The 18,434-nt window shown below is 38.7% G+C and overlaps 2 protein-coding genes across 3 annotated transcripts; one reads left to right on the top strand and one right to left on the bottom strand.

Moving 5' to 3' along the window:
• Positions 1-1,595: 1,595 nt before the first annotated feature.
• Positions 1,596-9,761, bottom strand: peds1 (plasmanylethanolamine desaturase 1). 2 transcript variants are annotated; one of them, XM_081349918.1, is made up of 6 exons: positions 9,487-9,761; positions 6,233-6,352; positions 5,881-5,972; positions 5,239-5,383; positions 4,928-5,140; positions 1,596-4,550 (listed from the first exon to the last, which is right to left on the bottom strand). In XM_081349918.1, exons 1-6 carry the CDS (start codon positions 9,620-9,622, stop codon positions 4,429-4,431), a joined length of 828 nt encoding a protein of 275 aa, XP_081206044.1. In that variant the 5' UTR covers positions 9,623-9,761; the 3' UTR covers positions 1,596-4,428. The 2 variants fall into 2 exon arrangements, with proteins under 2 accessions (XP_081206044.1, XP_081206045.1); XM_081349919.1 differs by having other exon boundaries at positions 1,603-4,550; positions 5,881-5,966; positions 9,487-9,665.
• Positions 9,762-11,778: 2,017 nt separating this feature from the next.
• cebpb (CCAAT enhancer binding protein beta) lies at positions 11,779-13,283 on the top strand. Its single transcript, XM_081348355.1, has one exon. It carries the CDS (start codon positions 11,980-11,982, stop codon positions 12,814-12,816), a length of 837 nt encoding a protein of 278 aa, XP_081204481.1. The 5' UTR covers positions 11,779-11,979; the 3' UTR covers positions 12,817-13,283.
• The last annotated feature ends 5,151 nt before the right edge of the window (positions 13,284-18,434 follow it).

The following is an 18,434-nucleotide window of genomic DNA, read 5'->3' as shown; positions in this document are numbered from 1 at the left end:
CTATACTCAAATGGCCTTCGCAGTCACCAGATCTCAATCTAATAGAGCAACTCTGTGATGTGGTGGAACGGGAGATTCACTTCATGGATGTGCAGCCAACAAACCTGCAATGTGTCCTTGCTGAATAAAAGAAATAAAAGAATTTAGGAAAAATAATACTTTTATTCAACAAAGACACATTCAATTTCAAATAAATGCTGTTCTTTTGAACTTTCATCATTCTATTCATCAAAGAAACCTGAAAAAATATTATCATATCATAGCATAAAAATATTAAGCAACAGAAGTGTTTTCAACATTAATGATAATAAGATAATAATTTACTTAAGCAGAAAATCTGCATTTTAGAATTATTTCTGTAGGATCATGTGACAGTGAAGACTGGAGTAATGACTGCTGAAAATAAATGACATTTTAAAATATATTCAGATTAGTTATTTTAAATTGTAAAAATACATTATAATATTACTGTTATTACTGTATTTATGATTAAATAAATGCTGCCTTGGTGAGAAAGAGACAAAAAACTCATGTTTAAATTATTAATATATTTTTTTTAGATCCTAAAAAAGTTAATTTCATTTTATTTATTCTCTTTACAGTTTAAAGTTATGAAATAGAATGATTTGTAATTGTCAATGTAATTTCAAAGGTTTCATAGACATAGCCAAATCATTGTCATTTAAGCATAAGACCACGTGCGAGTTTGAATTAAGATCACCATCTTTTAATGATCAATCTTCCATATGTATTTTTTTATGTCTTATTTGTACCAGACCTCAAAAGTAGCTCGGGTCTATAGACCTGGGCGGAAGCCCTGCTTCCGCAATACATGATCTAAATATAAATGTATTATTTATATGTATATAAATCATAAGTAATCTGATAACAGTGTTTCATGTATCACTATGAAGTGTTGCAATCTGTTCTGGTGTTAAACACCTCTATTTATTTTTCTTTTGGTTCAGTCACAATGTGAAATCATAAGCATTGCAGAGAGAGAGAGAGAGAGAGAGAGAGAGAGAGAGAGAGAGAGAGAGAGAGAGAGAGAGAGAGAGAGAGAGAGAGAGAGAGAGAGAGAGAGAGAGAGAGAGAGAGAGAGAGAGAGAGAGAGAGAGAGAGAGAGAGAGAGAGAGAGAGAGAGAGAGAGAGAGAGAGAGAGAGAGAGAGAGAGAGAGAGAGAGAGAGAGAGAGAGAGAGAGAGAGAGAGAGAGAGAGAGAGAGAGAGAGAGAGAGAGAGAGAGAGAGAGAGAGAGAGAGAGAGAGAGAGAGAGAGAGAGAGAGAGAGAGAGAGAGAGAGAGAGAGAGAGAGAGAGAGAACTTTGAAATGAAGGTGAAAGGTAAAAGAAAGAACAAAAAGGAATGTGTTGCGTGTTCAGTTTTACAAAGAAATGGCATCATTCTAATAAGTCAACTTGTTGAATACAACCATTATTTAGCATTGAGGGTCAAGTCAAAGTTGAGTGGACATGTCCTTGAGCTTGAGCTGTTGTTTATCTGCTGACAGCCTTGTGTATGACGTGTACTGAAGAATAAAGAATAAACATCTTCAATGATCCAACATAAGCAGGATGAAAAGCACAAATCAGGCCACAGGTCTTTCCAGTTCTTTATTCATTTTATTATAAATATGAACTTAATGACATAAACGTTTTCAAAACAAGAAACAACAAAAAAAGGCATTAAGGCGTTATTTTCAGTTTTCAACAAGTAGCCGTCTTGCTGATTGTGAGACTATGAGGTGAATTGCAAAATCAACCGAGATAGCATTTTTAAAAGGCTTCTCCCAATAAATCAGTAAGAACAAACATTCAGTAACAAGTGTGAATGCCGAAGGTCATCAATCAAATGACTCCAGCGAATAAGGGATCGGCTTTGCTTTGTTATCTAAAGGACAGTATGCTATTTTTGAGCAAGTACAATGTGATTAGTTCAGTCTTCTCAAAGCCACATACTGTTACACTGTGCATGGAAAGAAAGGAGACTCGACGAGAAGGTCTTTAACACTCTAATCTTGCATTTTCGATAATACAATCGCCATATTACCACAATCTCTTTTACACATTTCACAACAAACTAGTAACATTTCTTAAGCAATTTCCTAAATTTCTGTGGGTTTATAGAACCATAATTATACCTGCAGAACACTAAGCTTGACCAGACAAAAGCACAGAGGTCTTCACTGCATAAACACATCACGATCACTTGCTGCTCCAACTTCTTCCACCATTTCAAATCAAGAAATGTTTCAGCTGGTGAAATCCTTCATGGTCAGTACATTACAAATAAAAGAAAAGCTTGAGATATGTTATATGATATGATCGTTCACACTCTGCAATGTAAAATTTAGGAGAAAATAATGTCATAATAAAGAAACCAAAAATACAAAATGAAGTGAAATCCAATGACAAATGTAACATTTTACTAAATCAAAGTAATTGGTTTAAGCTTCAGTTCCCTGTACAGTGAACATCGCCACTGGAGTGTTTTCTTCAAATAAACACCGACCAAACACACCACAACAGATCCTATTAGCTGAGCAAAAATAAGTTTGGCATCTCATATCAGCATAGAAATATATAAGATATTAGCTGACTGTCAAAAATACTACAATATTCCATCTAACAAATCTTCCTGAATTCATAAAAAGATGTAACACATGACACATTATGAATCAGCTCAAAACACCTCATATATGTTTTGTTTTTTTACAGTTCTGGCTGACTCCTTTGTAACAGTTTTACATATTGGACAAATGAATTTGCTTTCTAAAACATGTTCTCTGACCTTCTATAAAGCAACCTATTTTAAACATGTAACATCACCAAACTGACCTATTAAAACACAACAATTGCCACATTCCGGCTGACAGTAACAAGGTTTTGGCGTGAAAATGCACACAAGCATAAAACTTATAAACTATAACTCATTTAGGCTGACCTTTTCAGTTCTTAAGGGCTAACAGGTTTTTTGTGCAAAGAAAAATAATTAAACTAATACCCCCAAATGGCACAACAAAAATGATCACAATTATGTTAGATGTGATATAAAATATTAAATTGTTCATTACTTAAATTTCCTCACTCTTAAAAGTCGACATGAACACCGTCTTAACTACATGGCTTAGATAGCAACACTTATTTTCCAAAGCAAAGAATGTTTTTTTTTTCTCATTAGTGAAAGATTAACTTTAATTTTTTTAAGAATTAAAAATATGACTACTGCTGTATTTAAATATAAAGTCAAGTAAATAAATATTTTTCGAGTCCATTGTCATTGCAGCTTTATAATAGAGAATGTATATAACGCTCATTAAATAAGTAGTTATAAGTCACTATTCAGCTAGATGTTAAATCTGTCCTTCATCTGTTCATCATGCTGTAACCACCTTTAACATTTCATATTATTATTAAAATTTAACATGCTAGTGTTAAGTTGAACATTAAACTGTTAAGTAACAATGTATGCAGACCTAAAACCCAAGTAATGGAGTGTAAATTTAAGTTTGTGTCAGTCAGCTGGTCAACCTAGCCTACAATGAAGTTAATACAAGATAAAAATGGATACATATAAGGCCTATTCTGAGTGTCTCGTGGGATTTGATATCTGTGAGGACACCATTGCTTATTCACACACTTAGACATTATTAACCTAAATATTGACCTACGTGGAAATACTTCTAATATACACCTCTTGATCAAGAGCTAACTGCTTTCAGCACCTCTGAATTTGCAAATGTGCTTCAAAAGAAAGTATTAATAATGAAAAAATGAATGTAAGGAACAGGATGAGGCAGAGCAAAGCAAGTTTCTTGCGATTTGCCTTTTAAGGCGTACTGAAGTAAGACTGCATATGATGCTGCTCCGTCCGTTCAGACACAAGCAACAGATGAAGACACCGGTTTTCAGCCCTCTGCCGTGAAAAAGCCAAAATGCCTCGAGTTTACTGCACTTAAACCCCAAACAAGTGAAGGATGAGAGCAAGAGATATCAGTCCCAAAGGCCAAACCCAAAAGTGCAGTCAGTCAAAAGCCACTCAGAAACAAGCTAGTCAGCAAAGCTTTGAGCAGCTGAAAGATAAGAAGGTGTCCAGAAAAGAGCCCACTTTGTTCAAGTATTGACATTTTAAATTCATTTTGGTTTTTTTTTTGCACTTTGAATAGTTTTAAACATTTCACAGAAGTCTCAAGTTTTCAACAAGGATGTTTGGGTCTTTAGAGTGAGCAGGGTGGTAGGGATATTGCTTTCAATTGCTTTGTCAACCCCATTCTCTCAACTTTTGCTAAGAATTGATGGCTTTCTAACTTGGGCTTTGATATCTTGCCATTCCTCTTGTTCTGTCTGAGGGAGGACAAGTAGATGGAGAAAAAAGACTGTTCTCCTAGAAGCAGGTCTGAGGTAGGGGAGGTGGGTCGGTGGCAGAGGAAGATTACTTGGTTTTCTGGGCCCATCTGAGGTCATCTGATCTGGGTTTCTCTCCTGTCAGGCTCTGGATCAGATCTTCCAGGTTTCTCCAGAATCCCAGTTTCTCTAGAGGATAGTTCAACCAGCCTGCACGTTCAAACACATTAGGGTCAATGACATGTAACTACAGTATAACTGCTGTAAATTTATATATAATTTAGTGTCAATGATAACTAAAATTTAAAATCTTCAAAAATCTAGATTAATACATGAAAACATTCTTGGTAGTTTTTGGGTAGTATCACTCATTAAGGTCTGTAGTAGTCCTCTTTCTGATTTCATTTCCTGTTTTTTTTCCTCTGCATATTAGTTGCACCATATGCCTTTGTTATTGTATGTATGCAACACACTGCATTTTGAATGACTTTTTTAATTAATAAATACACGTTGCAAAACATTTCTATTTCAAATAAATGCTGTTCTTTTGAACTTTCTATACAAACGTGTATTGTGTGCGAGTATACCTGTGGTAATGCAGAAGTAGGTTTCATGAGGTGAAACGTGGTGAACTCTGTGGTGTTTCCGTGGTAAAATGATGTAACAGTCCTGAAGAAACGTCACCCAGCGTGGGAGCCCAAAATATGTGTGCGACCATTTGTGAATCTGATTGGTCAGTGTAACAAAAATGGCTAAAGCAAAGACGTAACAGTACCATGGGTAGTTTGGATAGATCTCCGCTGAAGAGAGAACAGCACAATATTACACACGGAGTCATAAATGAATGTGGTTCATCATTTGTCTCTGTATTGGACAGATAACATGTCTGATGTCTTACCTGGTGAGAGCATCAAGAAGTTAGCGGCCATGTTAGCGAGAGGGATGATAGTCAACATACAGTTATCACCATTTGTCTCAATGAAATCATGGCGCGTTATAGCTGTTGGATCAATGTGGTGCTCTCGAAATGGACGAATGAAGGCCTGGGTGCCAACAAACACAGGAAAAGTTTTTTAGGATAAGTAATTATGCTAGCACAATTTAGTAGTTTTGAATATTTTCCTGAGATTCATATTTTCTTTGTTTAAAGCGTTTAAAGACATTTAAGGGCCAATTCACACTGTACTGATCGAAGCCCACCAACACCAATAAACACATTCATTGGGTTTTGTCGAATCAGTGGGTTAACCGGTCGGCGCTTGTTTTTTCAGGATTAACATGTTGAATCTGTGTTTATAGGGTGAATGTCTGAGAAGTGACATACTGTAATCTGGTGACTGTCGCCGTTGGTCGGTGTCTGTCAGTGCAGTGTGAATTGGCCTTAAAAGATGTTTAAAGTAAAAACAGAAATATAAAATGTCCTAGAAATCTACTTGTGATCAAGTGGTTCAATATCTATTTGTTCTCAAAGTATTTTATTACATTTTTAATCCTTAATATTAACTTAATAACAGGAAAAAAGGGTGTTTCACTCTTGTACCTTCCCAACGATGGGCAGATCCACTGAACCCCATGTGTCAGCACCCCAGTGAACCAGACCAGAGGCAAAGTCTGCTGTGAGGATCCCTGCCACTTCACACACATACAGCAGAATATTAGCATGAAATCAATCTCTATATCCTATTAGTAACCAAAATGGCTTTCAGTTCCCATAAAAAGCTGTCTTCGGTAGTTTCTAGTTATTAAAGACACACAGAGAAAAAAAAAATGGCAGCTACTAGCATTCTTGAATACTGGGAATTTCAGAGTTGTACTTTGCAACTTCTTTGTTGTGTCTACCACTACTTTATTAAACATTGATGTGTGTGTGTGGGTTTGTTTGTTGTACCAACCGATGCCCAGAAGGATGTACCAGATGTGTCCCAGGTGGAAGTATGTTACCAGGTAACAGAAGTTGAAGGCCATGAGGGTAAAGCAAAGAAGCACACTGAGCCATTCCTGACATCTTTTTCCTGTGAGAAATTGAAGTTGAGACCTTTTAAATAGCAGTCTTTAGTCAGCAGGGTCCAAAAATAACAGCAAAGCACCACATTTGAGTAAAAATTGGCTTTGGTGAATAAATAAAACTTTAATAGGAACTGCAGCATAATGCATTATTTAAAAACAGACTGTAAGAACAATACGCTGATATGAGTACAATTCAAATCAAAGACATATAAATCAGCTTATACTGAAAATATGTCAACCAGCACACCTGACATTTTCAAAGGCTATCATCAGAAGTTTTTTTTCAACAGAAGGTGACACATTGAAGTTTTGGGCATTAAGCCACCAAACAAAATATGAGAAATATGTGACGCACTTATTCACTTCAAATATAATATTTTAACACAATGACATGCACTTTTTGTAACAAATATGGGAGGAAAACAACAAACAAATTAGTACTTTGCTGCCAAAGATATAATTTTTAATACAAATATATCACTAATGTGAAGTTATATATATATATAAAATATTTTATTTTATAAAAATTTTAAAATGAAAAGTCTCTTAATTCACCTGCCATTCACCCACCAAAATGGCAATGTTGGAATCTGTTTGTAAATAGTTATGGAAGGTACAAATTGTTAATAAATAAATATCTGCATACACATACACACACACACAATAATAAATACATACATATATATATATATATATATATAGAGAGAGAGAGAGAGAGAGAGAAGTTTAAGTTTAAATAGGTTTATATCCAAAGTGGCCTAGAGAGTACGCTAACTTCAGAGTCTCCAGAGTGTCTCAGTGAAGTAGCTTTACTGAAGTACTAACTTGTTTGCTGTACATAAAAGTAAAATCAAATCAACAATACAGTAACATGAAAAAGTAACTATCTACATTTCTGGTCACTAATATTCCAAAAATACAGCATCATTATCATAGAAACTGTTGAGAAAGCTTATTTGAATAGATGTTTATAACAGATCGAGACAGATGGTTATGGCTGTGAGCATTTATCAAAGCAATGCTCACAACAAAGTCGCATTGTTTCTTTGCACAGCTACAACAATTGTGTGCCGAGGGCAAATTCACCTTTGCCCTGAATTCACTGCACTTTGCAGAAAAGAACATGATTCACAGTCACACCACAGTTGACAGAATCTGGAAATACTGCTGTTTGTTCCAGGGTGTTAATCTGAAACCGAAATACTGAGAGCCTGAACAGTCACCAAAAGTGACTGTAAACAGGACAATGCTATCAGAGGACACTGATGTGAAGTAAGAGAAGCACTGAATCTCATGCTACCCAGACACCCACATCGGTCCTACTCGATTTGACATTGAACTCCACCACCCCACCCACACAAATTTGTACCTGTCACACCTACCACACCCTCACACTGGTCTGCTTAGTGCTTACTGTGCTCTTTTGTTTCCGCTCCTGTTCTGTTTTTGTGTTTATATGCAGCATTTATCCTCCACACAATGTCCACTGTTCCCTGCTGGTACTGATGGAGATCCTCCTTCCACGGTATTCAGATTTACTGCACACAAACTAATCAACCATTGTGGGCTGCTGGTTTTGTGTGACCCTTGTTGTGCTAATGCTATAAATTACTTTGTTGTTATTCATCTTTAATAGTGTGAACAGCCATTCCTATTGAGATAATAACGAGCCAACCCGAAACTGTCTTTAAAGGTGCACTCAGTAAGTTTTTGTTGACATTGAGATGCTTCTTATTCGATATTCAATAGTACCAGTGGTTTTGGTACTTAGTACTGATACTTTTTGGCTTGATGCATTATAAGGCTTCTTCACTAACTGCTGTTGCTTCACATCAAAGATGTTTGTTTATCTTTTTGGTTTCTAACTATGCTGTTACAGCGCGGACATGTTTAACGTTGTTCTGCGAATATTTGCGGGAGAAATGCAGCCATTTAAGTAGGAACCCCTGTGATGGGGAATGGAGATTTCGCAGAGGATTCAAGATGATCATGCGAATTTGGAATTTACCTACAGAAAGCAACTTGGTTAGAAAGTGACTTCTGTATGAGCTGCATAACTATACTATTGACTATAGACCTTATTCACAGCTACGCCATCTTTTACTTTTAACAGGAATGAAAGCGAGGCTGTGAGGGATAGACATAGGCTACATCTCTTCAGTGGGTTGTACTATTATTTAATGTGTTTTTTTTATTATTCTGCTGACGAAACACTGCATATCTTTCTAAGAAATTTCAGAAGACAAAAAAACTCCAGACAACATCAGCTGTGAAAAATTATAATTTTGTGTTTTTGTTGTGTTTGACATTAGTTTTACTTGTTTTATTCACATTAGCTTTTACGTTTATGCTTTGTAAATCACAGCAAACACTGTCTGCATCTGCTAAATGAAATAAACAGTATTGTTTTAGGTAGTAAAGCGGTCAGTTGCATGGCAACTACTAGTCATGTGATGTCAATATTAGCGGCCCCCATGAAGGGGCTACCCGCTACGTGTAGAAAAAAACAGCTTCTTCTATTTTGTCAGTCATGTAAATGTTATTTCCCAAAATGCCGTTCATGTTTTATTTGTACAACTTTTTTTTAACTAGCAAACCATAACTGAGTACATGCCGAGTAATATATTTGGTAAGCGTGTAATCAAAGATATCTCCTGTTAGGAGCCTATCTGACAGCTACAAGTACCACAACTAACGTTATTTCTGACACAGAATTACATCCCTTGGGACCATAAGAGATATATAAACTCACAAGACATGATTAATAACCTATTTTGGTCAAATTTACCACAGACAATTGTGTTCGACTCATCTTATGACTGGCATCACCGATAGGGCGATGAGCTCATTCAAACTCCCTGCCACATAAACATCACTTATTAAACCACGTATGCCACTCTATGCTGCGTAGTGTTTGTCCCCGCAGAGACCCCAGACTGAATATGCACGCGCTCCTCTACGTGCCCTTTAAAAACCGACTACTCTAGACTACGAGGCGAATGCTACAGCTTCGTGGCTGTGCTGCCCGGCGCTGCTTAAGAGAAACTCGTGGCTGGCAGTCCGTTCAATCCCCGGTGTGGGCAGCGGCAGGCGGCTACCGGCGCCGACGGGAAATGTAAAAAACAGTTTAAATTCTCACCTGGCGAGTATAATTCCGCGAGCTCTCGAGCACCTGCATGCTGTGGACCCCATCGCGCGCCCGGCTGAGCCACTCTACTTGGCTCGGGTGTGTGAAAGTTTTCCGAAGACCCACTTTTGCTCTCGGTGCTCGCCATATTCAGTCCGGTTCGGGCGCAGCGGATGCATTAATTCCGCATCCTCAACTCCACGCCTCTGTTCGTCATGTTCCGCGTTTCCTCCCAATTGTGTTCGTCGCGCTGCAGCATTCAGCCAATCAGCAATTCGACTATGTTTTCATAACAAACATGACGACCAATTATAAAACAAGAATGTCCTGACCCCACCCGGATGCAACCAATCAGAAAAGAGGCTATACTGGAAGTTATTCATTTGATTTACTTTAATGTACAGTTGTGGATGCTGGTATTTTAGTGTATTGTCCAAAATATTCATTTTCATTATGTTAATAAAACGTTTTTTTTTTAATGATGTTTTTTTTTTACTATCTAATGTTAGGCCTATTTCACAAGTCAAAGGAGAGTAGATGCGAAATACAGTGTATACAGAGGCTTGTGCAGAACAAGTAAAGCAAGTGGTGCTCATTGCAGAGGCAAATTACATCCAGCTCCACCTCTCTGGACGTCATGGGTTAAGTGGGAGAGGGGGAGCTGGACTTCACGCTCCATTCAAAATAAAAATATTTCTTCCAAATGATAAATTCAGTCATCATTGTCACCCTTTTTTGGTCCTAACCCGAATTACACCTTTTCTTCGGTGAAACACAAAATTATGGAAGGGACAATTCAGTAGATTGTTTAAATTACGACATGGCATTCATGTATGACTTTAAATCAGACTCTACCACTCTGATAAAGAATCACAATACATAAATATGTTTTGATGTAGGATTTGCGTCACTGATGCTCTGTAAAAAGTAATGGAATGTGTCAAATAAAATATGATATCATGATAATAAATTATTAAAATATTAAATAAAATAATAAATACACAATATTGGAAATGAAATGGACATGAACATGTAGGCTATATAATATTTTCAAGTGCTGGCAGCTTAATGAGTCAGTTCTTGCAACACGTTGCACTATGATATGGGACACAGGGGAATGTTCAGACACAGAATAAGAAAAGGAAATATTGAGAAATATGGTGCTGCTTCGAGGACAATGATGAAATTATTTTAACCAGCCCGTGTAGTGCAATCCTTACCCACCAGATGGCAGACTAACTACGTCACTGAGAAAAAAAAAAAAAAACTTCGTTTATTGCAGCAGCCAACGCCTGCTGCCCCTGGAAAATGACTTGTAACTATCAACTTGAAACTGAAATTACCACTGAGAGAACATATGGTTAGACAATGATGATATGATATTAATCAATAAAGTGAATAAACCTGATTAAGTAACTTTAATGTGTGAATATAGTGTGGATAATATTGCAGGATGACAGGCCTAGAAGTCGATAGAAAACCAAACACCTTTAAATTAAGTTATAAAGTGGATACTTCCGGTCCTAGCAACAAAGCATTCCCAGAAGTGTTGTGATATAGTAATCCCACGAGGAGTGTTTTAGATCTATGTTCTACAGAACTCTACAGACACAACACTTAAGTAAGCAAATATAAATATAAATAGAATTTATTACAAATAAAATAAATAGAGTAAATCTATGAAACACAGGTTTCTCGGAGGCCTCCGAGAAACCTGTGTTTCATAGATTTACTCTATTTATTTTATTTGTAATAAATTCCATTTATATTTGCTTACTTATGTGTTGTGTCTGTAGAGTTCTGTAGAACATATAAGTAAATAAAATAAATGCAAATATAAAAAATAAATGCGCTTTAAACAATAGTTTAAATACCTCTTTTTCTTGAATGGTATAATGGTATTAATGAGACCCTATTACATCCAAGTAGTTCACATATATATATATATATATATTACATGTAAATATATATATTACATTATATAGCCTACATATAAAATTATTATTATGATTAGCCTATATCTGCGTTGTTGTTGTTTTTTGTAAGCTTCCCCGAGTGTTTGCACACTTGGCAATTAATCTCATTCTGATTCTCAAAATCAAAATTAATGTAAACATGTGTTCCTTATGAAACAGCCTAAACTCGGCACATTTGTATCTGTTTATGCCGTGTTTATGTTTTATTGTTACTCACTCGTGTGTTCACAGACCGCCGTTTAGAGAGTGCGGTCAAACCAGAAAAACGCGTCACATTCCAAATAGAGAATCGCCGCCCACTCTCACACCCCTATAAACACCCCAATCCGAAGCATGGGAACTGACTCGAGCTCTCCAGCGATCGCTGGGCAGGCAACCTATCACCCACATAACTAGACAAAAGTCATCTAGTTATTTCTGCTTTTTGGAAGACACTCGCATTTTCTCGTGAGTTCTTCTCTTGCGAAGTTATCAGGGGCGGCGAAACCCTGATCTCAGTCCTGCCGCAATCCGGCGGGTGTTAAGATCCATGGAAGTGGCCGGTTTTTACGAGGGGGACTACCTCGCTTTCCACAGCACTAACGCCAGCAGCAGCCCGAACAGCAACAGCATTTGCAAGCAGCCAACTAACGGCTCCATGACGAAGCTTCATGATCTTTCTGAGCACGAGAAAGCCATAGACTTCAGCATCTACTTGGACTCTTCGTCCCAGTACCAGCACCTGGCCAGCCAAGACGAAACCCGGCACCGCGCACTGGGAATCTACACCGACTTTCTCTCCGAGGAAAACAAGAGCAAGAGAGCAGCGTTACAGAACTACAAGAACTACATCTCGCTGACCGAGCGGGACCCGAATAACCAGCTGGCGTATCCGGAGATACAGGAGACGCGCATAGACGCCGTGTTCAGCCCAGACTTTCTGGGCAGTTTTGCCAAAAGTAACTGGCGACACGAAGAGCCGCCAATGGATGGTTCCGGGGGCTTTGACATGCGCTCGTATCTACAGTACGCTCCGAGCGGCAGCCTGGGAAACATTTCCACCGCGTCCTCCTCCTGCTCGAGCCCGCCAGGTACACCTGCGCCGGCAGGTAAGGGAAGATCACCTCAGTCGGGCGGCAAAATGGCCTCTGGCGGCAAAGGGAAGAAGAGGCTGGAAAAGGACAGCGACGAGTACAGACAGAGGCGCGAGAGGAACAATCTCGCCGTCCGCAAAAGCAGAGACAAAGCCAAAATGCGCAACATGGAGACGCAGCACAAAGTGCTCGAGCTCGCGGCCGAGAACGACCGGTTACAGAAGCGCGTGGAGCAGCTGTCGCGCGAACTGGCGACGCTGCGGAACCTGCTCTCCGCCACCGGCCAGTGCTGACGGGACTCCAGCGGTGCTTAATGACTGTCAGTGACTTTAAAGAGAGCAGAATTTACAACAAAAGTTCTCTGCGCTTGATAGAAAAACGGGCGAGTGCTCGTTCAATGCGTTTACAACCGAGAAAAAAACATGAAAGTGGACTGTGCGCCTGGATTGCGCAATATCCCACCGTGTGCTCGGTATAACTCTGGTAATCTGGAAACCCTGTCATGTATTTCGTCTGTAAAGTATTTTTGTACGGGTTCTAAAGTGAAATATCTACTGTTTAATATTCTGTTATTTAAATTCATTTCGCCATATCTGGGGCAGTGGTTGTCATGGGAAGAGTTGTACTGCAGAGGTATGATGCAACTCATTGTAACAGTATTGGAAACGCAGTGAAGTAGTCTTATAAATATGATAAAGGTACAACTGGTCTACTGCTATATACTATTTTATTGAATTAAATGATTTTTACTGTACTGAAATCCTGTGTGTCCTGCATTTTATTACTGCTGTCAAAAAAATATTGGCACCCACCCACCCACAGATGCTGAGATTCAGTTTCCATTATGCAGTATGGTTTACTTTACATTTAATAGTCTCCTTTTATCTGGACATATACATTTGAAACTTTGCCTATACACATGAAGACACAATAATCATTTACAGTTATTTGATAGAAATCTCCTGTTTGGTGACTGGATTTTTGGAGATCTTTTGAAATCTGTGTTCATGAGTCACTTTGAGGTACAGTTATCTAAAATACACAGGCAGGGTCCACAATCCAAAGAGTTCAGCGGTCCATTAAAGACTGCGGTTCAAGGCTAGATAAGCACTGAACTTTCTAGACCCTCAAAACACACAAACACTCTGAACAGAAAGCCTGCCACGGTGAGATATAACTACATATTAAACATGGGCATGGAATACAGGCCGTTGTGAAGGAGCTAGCAGTGATATGGTTTGATTTGAGTGAAAATGAAGATTTAGATAAGAAAAATAAACAATATGGATTTAATCAATATACAAACGCAAATGTCAAAAGTAAAAAAAAAAAGACTTAAAAATACACGTATGACTGATACATATATATACATATACATACATATTCATGTTTATGATAATATATGAAGCCATAAAATTTAAGTCTAGCCAAGGTGGACCTGATTCAATTCATTCAAAATGAAATCACACACATGCAGTATTATATTACATTTATAACATATTAAATTTTTAGGCTACCAGAGTACCTGTTTTATCTATTTTATATTAAATTTATATAATTTCTTCATTGGCGACAGGGAAACTGAGCTGTTGAGGTGTGACCGTTGAGTCCTGCAGGAGGAAATGAAACCTGATGGACAGGTTGACTGACCTGTCAGTCAGGGAGGAGAGTAAGTAGGTAGACAAGGAACAGTTCATCAACATGACAATAGAAGGTGGGAGAGTGAGAGGGGGGGGGGGGGGGGTTACATTTTTGTATCAGTGGTTAATCTGAACTTGTGATCAACAGTCTAAACTTCTCAAACAAATGTTCCTCTTGTGTGTGAGAAGGACTGTGGTCTTACACCACATACACAGCAACTGAGCTGACAGAAAATCACTAAAACCACACCTATTTCAAAGAAAGGCTGCAAAACAATAAAAGTGTGTCTGTGTGTGTGTGTGTGTGTGTGTGTGTGTGTGTGTGTGTGTGTATACATACACCTGGTTTTAGAATACAATAATTTATTAGTATGGTGGACCAATACAGCATCAATTAGTCTTGGGAGTGGCATACAAGTCCTTCACAGTGGCCAGAGAGAGTTTGAGCCATTACTCTTCCAAAATAGTGTCCAGGTCATTGTGTGATGCTGGTGGAGGAAATTGTTTTCTGACTTGCTCCTCCAAAATACCCCAAAGTGCCTAAAAAATATTTTGATCTGGTGACTGTGCAGACCATGGGAGATGTTTAACGTCACTTTAGTGTTCATCAAACCATTCTGTCACAAGTCTTTCTGTGTGTATTGGTGCATTATCATCTTGATACACGGCACCCTTCAATGTTTGAACCGTTAGGTGCACATGGTCCTCCAGAATGTTTCGGTAGTCCTTGGCAGTGACGCGGCCATCAAGCACAGTAGGGAATGTCATGATATTGCAACCAAAACCATCACTGATCCACCCCTGTGCTTAAAGGGTTAGTTCACCCAAAAATGAAAATTCTGTCAGTAATTACTCACCCTCATGTTGTTCCAACCCCGTAAGATCTTCGGAACACAAATTAAGATATTTTTGATTAAATCTGAGTGCTGTCTCACTCCTCCTGCAGGCTTATGGACACTATAACTTGCTGGCCCAGAAAATGTATTAAAGACATTAATATAGTCCAAGTGACGTTAATATAGTCCAAGTGACTCCAGTGGCTCAATCTTAAGTTTATAAAGCGACGAGAATACTTTTTGTGTACAAAAACAAACAAAAATAACGACTTTATTCCACTATTCATTTCATTCTCTCTCTGTGCCTCAAGTCTTTTTACATAGTGTTTTTGCGCAGCGCGTCTGTGTTGCACGTCACAACGTAGGCTCACTATTAGGCGACGCTGGTCATGTGTGTGATGCATGGTGACGTGCAACACAGACGCGCTACGCAAAAACACTACTTGAAAAGACTCGAGGACTCGAGTAAATACTGACAGAATTTTCATTTTTGGGTGAACTAACCCTTTAACTCTGGGCAGCAACAGTCCGGGTGTTAAGCCTCTCTGGGGCTTCTCCACACCGAAACTCCCACGGATGTGGGAAAGACAGAAGGATGTGGGACATTGTCCACAGCCCAGTATTTGCAAGCCCGACCATTAATATTGACACTGGAGCTCCCGACGAACAGTTTTGGTGGAAACAGGAGAGTCGAGGTGCGCATTCAATTCTTCAGTGAGTTGGGCTGCTGTGGTTTTATGTTTTTTGGATACAGTCAGGTCAGTACCTGGACATCCCTTTCAGACCGCTTCCTTTTGCGTCGACCGTTACTCCTGTTGGATGTGGTTCGTCACGTGGTAGTGTGCAGACATTACTCTGACTTGCTGTCAGCACAGATGAGCCAGTGAGACACACACCAACAATTTGTCCTCTTCTGAACTCTGATATGTCTCCCAATATGTAGTGTGGATTGCAAAATTTTATTTACAGCTGTATTGATCTGCTAATTCAAGCTTCACACTTGCGCTTACTGATGGTGATGTAAAATCAGTAAAGATTGTTCACCAGACAATCTATGTTTAATTTCAACTATTGTGTGAATTAAGTGGTTGTCTTTCGTAATGAAATGCCTACATACTGATTGCACCACACTCACAGTTTGACATTTTGTTTGATGTTTGGGCAACCTGTAAAACAGTGAGAAACTGATCACTAAAAGGAGGAAAAGGGTGTTGTTTTGAACAGTGTATTTCACAACGTCGTCCTATAGTGCAGGAAGATCTGAGTTGCTCAACAGTTCCAACTTCCTTCTCCATCTGTGCATGCAAATGTGCTTGCATGTGTAACGCACTGCTGTCTTAGATACTCTCATTTAATACAATTGTTTTAATCCAACACAACCAGACTCCATCTACATCTGTTAGGTGAATATTTTTAAGTGTGCAAGAGCAAACAAAAACTTGCCATACACTATTTTAATCTATTGAACAGGATTTCTCTGTGCTTTATTTACTTTTCTTGAGATGTTTGCTTTGTTAATGCCAAACTAAGCAAAGAGATGGCAAAAAAAAGAATAATACTTAGTGCCTTTGAATTACATTACACATTTCACTTTGTTTATTTAGTTTGTGTCCCAGTCTCCGAGCACCATTGATTGCTAACACAGGGGTTTCCAATGTCAGGATTATAAGTTTCTTTTCCCCTTTTACTAGAGAGCAATGCCCCACCCGCTTCCAGGCTGGATTTTACCGACAATAGTGAAACGTCTGTCAGTAAACGAATCGTTGCGTCACACTGCCAACCGACCTGCTGATACTAATGTGATCCAGCCTACACTGGATTGTCAAGCCTTCATCCCACGCGCTCATGCATCTTACCTAGAAAAAATAAATGTTTTCTCATATAGCCTTAAGCTATTTTGTCTTGGTCATTTTCTCCTTCTCAAGAATTACACTTTGCCTCTGAAATCTTATTCATACCTAAATCAAATGTTTTCAATTGAATCAAACAAATCCAAGCTTCCTCTGCATATTTTTAGCATGTGGTTGTCCTCTCACTTCCCTTAAATGACCTTTTTCCTTGAAAACACATTTTAAATGAAAATGATTTCTCTCAGCTGGTCCTTACTGCAAAACAAACTTCTCAGGCCTCTTAAAAAGTTATCCACCATCTTGAAAAGGCCAACTGGTATTCTGTCCCGATATAAAATGTTATGGTTAAATATTAACAACATCATTGTTGCAACAAACAAGGCCAACATATCAAAGGTGAACAATCCCTGGCAGACACATTAATAGTCAACGAGTTTCTGACACCTTCCCAAGTGGTCAACGTCACTTTTATGGCATGAAACAGGCAAATGATTCATTTTTGATTGAAAATGGTCAAAAGACATCAGATCAACCGGAATATATTAGGTACACACTGTTGGCAAGAGACAAAAAGAAACTTTTATTAGCTTGTCTTTATTTTCACACTATAGTACAGAAGCAACAAGACAGTACAGGTAGAGGGTTGAAACAGCTCTGAAATGTGGTTTAGGCCCGACTCAAACCTGCATCCAAATGAAGCTTATTAAGAGCCCAATTGACCATCTAAAGAAGGAGAAAAAATTGCACTGTAGAATCATTGTGGTCTACTACTCGGAGTGGAAAAGTAGGTTTAAGGGTGGGGATGAGGTCAGCAGTTTGAGAGTGCTGTGATGTACCAATGGCAAAAGCTTTCATTCATCCACCACTTCCCTGTTTCTCTCAATCTTTCTGTCACCATTCTTCTCTTTCTCCTGGGCTCGAGCGGATGACGCTGGCTGTGAACATCCGGGGGTCCTTGCGGCGCGGCTGCCGGGAACTCAGACGTCCACAATGGCCGTAAGAGGTGGAGCCATGACCCAGCAGGACACTGGCCCAGATTTCGACACTGTTGCACTTCTGCTATTCTGCCTTGTGACGCTTGCGCAGTGGCTCACGACGACCGCCACGATGTTGGGTCGTACCGCTCGCATCATGCAGGACACAGTTGAGTAATTGACACCCTTCCTGTTGTTGCAAAACAACAGAATAGAACAGAACAGTGATCAGGCCACTACGGACATCACTAGCCACACATTCAGGTGTCATCATTTCCTACTTGATCCTTTAGCATGCCATACAACTAATGAACACTAATATCGAAATTGGTCAGACTTGTGGAGTTTGTTAACCTTAATCACCATGCTACCACTACCTGGAGAGCACTTGTTTAAACACTGTAAAAAGCGTAATTGAAAAAATTAAGTTATGTGTTCATGAAGTTTATTTACTTTATCATTTTAAGGCAACGGGTTTCCTCACTTTTTTAAGTTAACTCAACTTTAATTCAACCTAAACATTCTGCTCATCCTTATATCGTTCCAAACTTATGTAACTTTCTTCTGTAGAACACAAAACCCCGGTTTCACAGACTAGGCTTAAAGGAGAA

Source organism: Scardinius erythrophthalmus, assembly GCF_964197995.2.
Source record: "Scardinius erythrophthalmus genome assembly, chromosome: 20".
In the NCBI taxonomy this organism is placed as follows: domain Eukaryota; kingdom Metazoa; phylum Chordata; class Actinopteri; order Cypriniformes; family Leuciscidae; genus Scardinius; species Scardinius erythrophthalmus.
The sequence above is the reverse complement of the archived record's forward strand: the minus strand, read 5'-3'. Positions and strand labels throughout refer to the sequence as shown.